The 9,767-nt window shown below is 39.8% G+C and overlaps 1 protein-coding gene across 1 annotated transcript; it reads right to left on the bottom strand.

Annotated features, from left to right (window-relative positions):
* Positions 1 to 519: 519 nt before the first annotated feature.
* LOC310867889 (glycine--tRNA ligase-like) lies at positions 520 to 8,511 on the bottom strand (the record flags this gene model as incomplete). Its single annotated transcript, XM_083778055.1, has 17 exons — positions 8,368 to 8,511; positions 8,049 to 8,150; positions 7,763 to 7,865; positions 7,469 to 7,610; positions 6,795 to 6,883; positions 5,561 to 5,634; positions 5,056 to 5,201; positions 4,779 to 4,928; positions 4,497 to 4,659; positions 3,597 to 3,761; positions 3,386 to 3,493; positions 2,867 to 3,012; positions 2,565 to 2,650; positions 2,371 to 2,480; positions 2,032 to 2,125; positions 1,627 to 1,817; positions 520 to 633 (listed from the first exon to the last, which is right to left on the bottom strand). Exons 1-17 carry the CDS (start codon positions 8,410 to 8,412, stop codon positions 520 to 522), a joined length of 2,028 nt encoding a protein of 675 aa, XP_083634181.1. The 5' UTR covers positions 8,413 to 8,511.
* Between the last annotated feature and the right edge of the window lie 1,256 nt (positions 8,512 to 9,767).

Raw genomic sequence — 9,767 nt, 5'->3', positions numbered from 1 at the left:
GTATATGCATTGCAAATGAGTAAAACGAAAGCTCCCATGTGATTGGGCTCTGTTATTGTATGAGCAGGCCTAGTGGGAGTTAAGTGAGGTTGCTGCTGAAGAGACCCATTATACTCTGCAAGAAAACCCTGGTGGCCACCAGGGATTGTGTTCACACACACAAGCAGTTACTACTACTACTACTAGTATACTGTATCATGCAGCTGATGTGCTACAAAATTCTCTATTTTTGGATTTCGTTGCATCATCTAATCGTTGTATTACTGTAACACGTGCATTTACATAAGAAATAAATGGATGCAGCATAAACATTGGGAACCTTTTCATACTTTTTGAGAATTTAAGTATGTGTTATATTAAACCAGTTCCATGTAAATAACAAAAAGTACTCTTAACAGGTTTTTTTAGGAGACTATATCAAAATGACAATATCGGTGTGTGTGTATAAAAACATCAAAACTTGAGTGCGGAATGTTCTCAGAGGTAGAGGTCAGAGAGGTTTTACAAGTAGTTCATGTTCTATTCTTTCTTTACAGTTTCTTGTCCCCCAAAGATGGGGTACTTTTTCTCCACCTCCGCCCAAGTCAAGATCCCACTGGCCAGATCTCGAACAATTCCTGGCAACTCATTGACCTGTGGACAGAGTGGTTTATACCTCAGTAAATGTAAATACCTTTAACTTGAAAGCAGTGGTGGAAAGTACAATACTATTGGTATCGATATCAAAATGTACCAAAAGCAGAAAGTACTCCATAATGCAGAATATGTCCCATTTCACAAGTTTTCAAATGAATAAAATGTATTCAAAATGTTGAAATTAGCAGATCTAAAAGCACACAATGGGCAATTGTATGTTTTGTAATAATAATCTAAATCTACAATGTAACTAGTAATTAAATTTCCAAATAATTGCAGTGGAGTAAAAAGTACAATATTTTTGACCCCTCTATCACTCTGAACTATGTTTTTTGTGTCACTACGCCCAAAAAGTTGAACGAAAGTTGCGCTGATATTTTAGAAATAGGTCAATACAAATGACGTTAGTTTTGTGAATTAATTTACTTTTACTGCGTGGCCCCAGTGCCCCCCATAAAATGACCGAAACTACTTAATATTGACAAAAACCAGAGCAGAACTCCCACCACGGGACTCGGGCAATCAATTAATACAGTTGCAACCACTATATTAATGGCAAGTATTTCATACAGCTTTAAGTAAAAATAAATCTGAACTATCCCTTTAAAGTAGCTCACATTAAATACACTTACAATAGGGTACACGTTCTCACATGAATATGAACTTTCTTTACAATCCAAGATCATGACACACATGATTGTTAGTTATCAGGTGTCCATGCAGTGGAGTAAAAGTAAAATTCTTATTTTAAATGTACTGAAGTTAAAGTGAAAATATAAACTGAAAGTACAGTATCTAGAGAGAATGAGATCCTCCCAAAAACTACTTAAGTATTGTAACATACATTACTTTACACCACTACCATGAAGAAACAGTCTTTAGTATAATACAAATATAGCGGCAATAATTGACCCAGTAGGATTAGAATCAATCATATTATTTTGTGCTGTTTAAAGCTGAGCTAAATGTAAAATGTTGTGTAGTGTGTACCTCGGCTCTGATCTGTGTCATTGAGTCACGGTCTCTCAGAGTAGCTGTGTGAGGCGTCTTGTTCACTGTGTCAAAGTCAATGGTGATGCCAAAAGCCACCCCGATCTCATCCGTCCTGGCATAGCGCCTCCCGATGGATCCTGAAGAGTCGTCCACTTTGTGAGACACACCGTTTTTGGTCAGTGCCTCGGCTGGGAATACATTTAACAGAGAGACAAAAAAGTTAAACTGAGGCTTTGATTCACACCTAGTACACAATATGTAAATAAATATTGATTAGATAATTTATCTAAATTATTGAAATAAAAAACAATCAAGCGATTATACAAATATTTTACAATTTTGTAAAATAAGAACGTTAATGAGTACAATAAATTAGTGAGATGAGATACCGTCACTACTCACATAATTCCCAGACAAAAGGCATGAACTCCTCTTTTTGGCTCAAAGGAAGGACGGAACATTTATATGGTGCCACCGTAGCTGGGAAGCTGAAAAACTGGAGAGCAGATAATGTCAGCTTTACTGGAAAGGAGCAACATACTAATTATTAGTTACATTAATAGTGTTCACTGTAAAATACAATCTAAATCACAACTGTAAAATATAAACGCCGACTTAGTAGTTATGTAATGAGTGTAATATAACATACAATAATTACGTTCTAGCTTGACAAAATATTGATGGATGAGGATATGGTTGTAGTTTACTGGGCATTTTATTTCAGCTTCAAAGAAATCCTACCGTCCTTTGTTCATCACCGGCCCGGACACCGAATGAGTGCTCAAAGATGCAGTGCATGATTCTTCCGATGCCAAAGGACGGCTCGATTACATTGGGAACAATCTCCTCCACTGTGTGGGGAAAATAGAGAGCTGGGTTTTCCCATGAGAACAAAATGGTACAGGTCTTAGTCTGTGTTTGGAGTACTTTCTTACCATGCAAAGTCTTCTGGATCCTCTTTACACTGACCATGTCTTTAGTGAGACTGAAGGTTTTGCCTTCTGTCTCAAAGGTGAACTCTCTGTATAAAAAGCATAGTTGCCTTTACAATTACCAATTATCCTTTTATAGCTGCGCAAAATATCGTTGACAAAAGTGGAAGTTACTTGTAGATCTAATAAAACATTAAAAAAAAAACATTTCTCACAAAGGTAAGAAAGTTCATGGGCCACTGTTTTTATTTTTATTTATCTTTTACAGCCTGAAACAGACAATAACCACCTCAGTCAATATTCACCCTTTCTCAGTGAGTAGCTTCTCCTGGTCAGTAATGTAGCATTCATCACAGATCGCCAGGAACTCCAGAATTGCCTTGGCATCCTTCTTGTGTACCATGCCTATGGCTCCTTTGTTGGGTTCAAACTGTACAACATTTACAACCTTGTGTGAATATATTAAGGACAATGAAGGGGAATGGAAATGCAACATAGTACTTACATGACTTATTTTTCGTAGGACACAGGGTGATGACTAAGGAATAATGTGGAACAGAACAGGGGGGAATTAAGTAATTGTACTAGTATTCCCACTACTGTGTTACTGTTAATTAAACAAAATCCTTGATTTTCGTTGATTGTGAGCTGAAGTTATCTAACAAGCACACAAACTGACAGGACCGACTACAATACCCTGCCACATATTGCTGCAGGCATGGTAATTGACTCGGGATCATTAATTTGCGACACAGTGGACACTGGACAGAATATCTGAAAAATAGGACATCACAGTTTGTCAGGTTCTCTGCATGGAAGGATATGGGTTCTTTCAGGTGCTTCTCGGCCACTAGAGGGACCTTGGTGGCTCTTGAGTGACATGTGAGATCATAACAAGAGCGGTCGGCACATCCTACAATCTCAATCCAGCCCTGATGGGGAACAAAAAGTATGAACTATTACTAAATATAGGTATAGAATAGATATTTGTTTATAATTACAACCTAGTATATAAGATAGCAAGGATGAACCTACGTAAGATGTTTTGGCCTCTGCATCCCAGCAGTCGCAAGCGTAATGGGCCATCTCATTCTCCATGTGCTGACGGAAGCGTACTTTCTCTTTGGACAAGCCGACCTTGATCAAATAGAGGTAGATTCTACCGATGAAGTAACCCAGCACAGTGTTGTTGATGACTCCCTGGAGACACGATCGGAGACAAACATTGTGTATTCTGTATTCGTGCTTAACGGGCCATAATCACAATTAAGCCTCCTTAATTAGTCTATGACGAGGATATTTCTTCACTATAGTCCAGCAGCCGGGGGCGTAGAGTGGGAAATTTGGTATATCGTTTTTTTTTTATTGGCCTTTAAAATATATAATATATATATATATATATATATATACTACATACATTCTTGAATCCACCTGCTGCCTGGCTGTTAGTGTTGAGCAATTTATTTTTATAGGGGGTTAACTTATGTGACCATGCCATTAACAACCTACCGGTGTGTATATAAGGGAAAATTTCATTAAGTCATTATGACGGCCATAGCCATCATCACAAATGTGATGAGGTCATCACATTTGGGCACATATGGGCAAGTGGCTATGGCTGAATTCAGCCCAACGAGTGTTTTTCGTGCAAAACTATTGCTTGGAATGGATTTAGAATGATGAAAACCCCCTAGTTTAACATGTCACATGCTACTTAAAGCATAATGAAATGTTGTAAATGTTGCCCATAGGTTGTTAATGGTATGGTGACATAATAGCCCCCTATAAAAGAAATTGCTAAACGCTAACAGCCGGTCAGCACGTGGATTCATGAATGTATTTGTATATAGACAATATTTTAGGCCAATAAAAAAACTATATACAAAATGTCCCACTTCGAACAAAAAAAGCCTGTTGGCTGCCGGACTACTATACCTGCTCCACAGCATCGCCCAGTCTCATGATGTGAGCTGACTGGCCACTGGTCTGGGCCTTGGAGGAGTACAGCAAGATCTCAAGGTTGGCCACATTGGAGAACTTGGGGTGGACCTTCTCAGTTGGATCCACAAAGTGCTCGATCTCAGCCATGGTGAACTCTCTGTACAGAGGAATGACAAATGTTTTATGCTGTACATTTAGAAAGCTATAAACCCATAATGATATGTTTAGTACTCTAGGTTTGCAGTTATAAATAGCAGACGTTTGTTTCATGACTACCTAACACGGATGAGTCCAGAGCGAGGAGAGATCTCATTTCTGAAGGAGTTACCAATCTGAGCTGCACCAAAGGGAAGCTTGCCCTGGTTGAACTCTAACAGACGCTTGAAGTTAAGGAACATTCCCTGGGCAGTTTCAGGCCTCAGATATCTGTAAAATTAAAAAAAAGTTTAATACAATGAATGAATGTAAATCAATATGATACAGGCTATGGTCCCATCCTTCAGGCTGTTCTATTTTGTAGCATGCTTTGTTGTTGTGTTGTGATGATCAATACCCTAGCATGTTCCCCGCTGGGCCAATGGATGTTTGGAACATCAGGTTGAAGGAGGTTGGTGGTGTAAGGCCATTTCCAGTTGAGGGAGATTTCACATTATATTTCGCAAAGAGATCTGCCAACTGTTGCTGAGAATAATTGTCCATCTGAAACGGAGAAGCCGAAGACATGTTGACATGTCAGCAGATGTCAGGGAAGAGCAGAAAATAGAGCTGTGGAGTGAAAGGATGCTTGGAGTGAGGCAGTTATTAATATTATATGGCTCTACTCCTTCAAATAGACATGCGTTAGCTGTAGTATACGTTATTAATTAAGCAGTATATAGGTTAAGTTTCACTTTGCATAAAGGCTTTGGAATTTTGCAGCTTTGACGCGTGTGCGTGCGTGCGTGCGTGTGTGTGTGTGTGTGTGTGTGTGTGTGTGTGTGTGTGTGTGTGTGTGTGTGCGTGTGTGCGTGTGTGCGTGTGTGCGTGCGTGCGTGCGTGCGTGCGTGCGTGCGTCAGACCTGAGTGATGACATCCTCCATCTCGTCTGCCTTCTCCACTGAACATTTGTTGTCTATCAGTTTTTTCAAGTGAGCTGTGGTTGGACACATTTAGCAACTTTATTTAGATATGGCAACTGACTCAGGCAAATGTTTATCTTAACTAACATACTGTATAGTTTATTTTCTTTTTTTAATAAAGAAACTCTTAAAGGACAACTTTTGTCAACCAAGGTTCAGGTTTTGGGTTGTTATTAGACAAAGTAAAAGATGAGTATAATTTTTATTTTATTTGCTGCTTTCGTTTTAGGGATTTTAGCCGTTTTTGACAGCGGGGCGGGGGCATTCGAGCATGGGGCTAAATATGTATTTATTTACAAAATGTTATAGCGATTCTTTTTTTATTATTTACTATAGTCCTACTAGACCCAAAGAAATCTGGCCACAAAAGATCACGGGATCTACTGAATGTGTCAAACTGACATATTGAGCCTATGACACACGGTGTGGCTTCCCCCCAGTAAGCCTCTTTCACATTCAGTAGATCCTGTGATCCTTGGTGGCAAGATGTAATTTCTTGGGGTCTAGTAGGACTATAATTTAAAAAGACATCGCTGTAAAATCTTGTAAAGAAATACATATTTTGCCCCATGCTCGAATGCCCCCGCCCCCCTGTCAAAAACAGCTAAAGTCCCTGAAACGAAAGAATGCAGCAAATGAAAAATAATTAACACTCATCTTTTACTTTCTCTAATAACAACCTAAAACATGAACCTTGGTTGAAAAAAACTAAAGTTGTCCTTTAAGCACAACAATCTTTGACTCAAGTCTTTGGTTTGGTTTAGGACTGAAGGGTCTGAGCTGGTGATGTGACGTCAGCTGATTCACAGTAACGGCAGACTTGAAAAACCCACCACTCAACTTCCCACCTGACCTAACACCGGAGGCTAAATAACTTGCTGACAGGTTAAATCATGCCCACTAGAGATCCCCTTGTTAAAAACTTCCTCTGTAGTAAATATTCAAATAAAAGACAGTTCGGCAGAATTTGTCATTGTTAAAATTCCTAGCTGATGATGTCTGATGTGAATGTGATCCTATTGTGTTGGACGATTTATGAAATAGACACTCCCAGCTGCTTTTTGGCCTATAAGTTGGGCTTTCTTGAAGAAACATTAGTCTTACTAATATAGGTAGGAACAGTAGGATGATAAAAGGTCAACAACATTATGGCTTCAGAGAGAACAGAATTCACCTTTAAGGAGGTGATCAGCACGAAAGCATTCCCCAGTCTTGGCATCTTTCACCATGTAGTCAGCAAATTTGTCCACATGCCCTGATGTCCTGTAAAGGATAATTTGTTAGTTATACTTAATTGTTCAATACAGACATAAATGGCCGTGTTTGGGGAAGGGCAGGGAAATATCTGTCGCTGCGAGTGAGTCATAGTCATACAGGTTGCTGTGGGTGCCTGTTCAGTGGTAGCCTGGCTCCAGAGTCCAGACTCACTCCGCAGAGTCACTGAGTGGACTTCAGTCTGACATACAAGGCTATACTACAGAACTGGGAAGAATAGCTTGTCTCTCCACTAGAGGTTCTCTGATCAGGTTTTTTTTTAGACTGATCCCGATCATCGATTGTTTTTTCTCACGATCGGCCGTTTCCAATATTATTTATTATAAAACCCACGTCAAAATGGTTCCTGTGTGTGTGTGAGGAGGAAGGGGAGAATGTTTAGGCCTGTCACAAAGATGCAAAATGATATTATACTACTGTATATATCTAATTGACTTTTATCGATCGGAGCACCTCTACTCCACATGAGCTACATCCTCCCAGTGAAACGCCTCACTGTCAGGTGAAACGAAGTGGCTGGCGAGTACACGGGGGAAGTGGGGAGACAAGACACTGCTGACTGATGGGACTTACTTGAGGACAGGCTCTGGGGTCAGCATGCAGCAGTCGATCTCCAATATTTGCTCCTCCTGGATGAAGTGCTGCCTCCAGGTTTGCAGGATGTTGTTCTTCAGGGCACAGCCCACAGGGCCAAAGTCATACAGACCGCTCACACCTGAGCAACAAGCAGGTTGTATTGGGCTACATTGGCAGTATACCTTAAATGCTTTTTTAAGATGTAATTCAAGTGACACATTCGGACGTCACAAAGATTGTAATTTACCTATGCCCCTTTATTTTCTATTAGGAATTTGTGTGATCTTTTACCTCCATAGATGGCAAATGCCTGGTCATAGAAGAATCTCCTCTTCAAGGTATCTTCCATCTTTGATCTGTCCACCGTGTCATCTTTGGGTTGCAAAGCTAGCTCCTGGAGATTTAAGAATGGATGAATTATTCATACAGTAGGCAGCTTATGGCATTATTGAAAGATTGGGCAATCAATTCTAATTTAAAGGAGATCTGCATAGCCTAGGCCCTATACAGTTGACATTAACGTTCTCATTTCTGCAAATTTACTGTGAAAAGGAGGAAATAGGTTTGTGAACCTCACCTTGGCTTCAAGGATTCTCTTCCGTGCTTTCAATTCTGCAACTGCTTTACTGATGTCTGCTTCAGAGGAACCCTGCTCTCTCATTTCATGCAGCAAATCACCCTTTGGAAAAGAAAAGTTTTTTCTCAAGTATTTACTGTCTCTATGACAGTCTGTCAATGACAGACTGAGACTGTCATGAGTGACTATAGAGATGTATTTTATCGGTTTTGACATTTGGAGATACAGTAAAGTAAGTCAAGACTTCTTCATCCACAGGTGTAGTTAAATTATTTCCCCCAAATCATACATTTAATTTGTAATTTAGTTGTCAGCTCACCTGTTTCCTTACTGCCTCTCTCAGAGGAGCCAGAACCTCTTCCATCTTGACAAAAAGGCACAGGTAGCGTAGCCTACTACTACTACTACTACTACAACAACTCAACTGTGACTGAGTTCAGTTGGACCTGGAGATTGTCTCATGTATGAGCAGAAAGAGGGAGCGGCGCATTGCCAGCAGTAAATCGTAGTCTCTGTAACCGGTCCTTTTGTTGCATCATCCACGTAGAAAAAATAGGAGAAACAGGTTAACTGCTGTCAGGTTACTGTGCCAGCCCACAAGGGGCACTGTGCACCCATCTTCCAACTGCGTAAAGCCATAGAGAGCTATGCGTAAAGCACGATTCGTAACTTTATCACACCAGGTTCGTAATGTCGCGCGTCGAAAATACAGGCATACAAGCTCACACGTTATCGATTTACAAGCTACGCAGCTTGTAGGTTGAGGTTGACATTATGCAGTAATGTCAAGCTTTTAAGCAACTCTTGACACATCATGAGATCTTGACACAAGCGTTTTGAGTGCATGCTGTCTCTCTCTAGCCCTTTTGGTTTTAGCTCTTTTGGTTTCCTGGTGATGGAATTCTACTAATTCCATAATTTTAATAGCCAACTCTATATTCTATTAACCATGACAGTTGTCAGTGTGTCAGATCATGTCAAGCCTTTCACTTTCAGTTGTGGCTTAAGACATAATAGGAATACTTGTTTGGAGTCACTGATTTAATTTAACTTGATCTATTATATTTTAAAGGCAACCAAACCATGCATGTTTGCCATAACACTCCATTATGGTTAGAAACAATAGAAAGCGTTATGTCCATAATACCTTTTTTATCAAAAATGGGTAGTGGTTAAGAGAAACTGATGCCTGACCTCATAAAGTAGTCAGATGTATGATGGCTGTTGATGAGATACTATAATAGGCTTATAGTAATAACTTATTTACACATTATGGGCCTGATTCTTCAACGCGCTTCCGCTTATATATTGACGTGACGCTAGCGGAAAGGCATTTACGTGGATTTCCCACATTAATTTGGAATTCATGGAAATGGCCGTGAACTTGACGCTGACTTTGGTTGATCGGCAACTCCGCTAAATCCTCCGCCACCTCTTTAGGTGGCGGAGAAATTTGCGGAAGCATACACTTGCATATATAGATTTATTCAGAAGGCTTTAGTCTTCATGCTGAATCAATAAATAGTCCCCAAATCTCAGATAAAATATGTAGGCATGTGTCCCCAACATATTGGTCGATCAGCACATAAAAAAACGATATATATATATATAATATATATATATATATAAAAGCCGAGTGCACTTGTATGCCTAAATGCATATGCATTCTAGAGGCAAGTTAGCCTATAGAGTCCCATAAGGAAACTGCCCCTGCAAGCC

Source organism: Protomyctophum parallelum, assembly GCF_964188405.1.
Source record: "Protomyctophum parallelum genome assembly, chromosome: 12".
NCBI classification, from domain to species: domain Eukaryota; kingdom Metazoa; phylum Chordata; class Actinopteri; order Myctophiformes; family Myctophidae; genus Protomyctophum; species Protomyctophum parallelum.
Note: the sequence above shows the minus strand (reverse complement) of the source record. Positions and strands in the feature narration are given on the sequence as shown.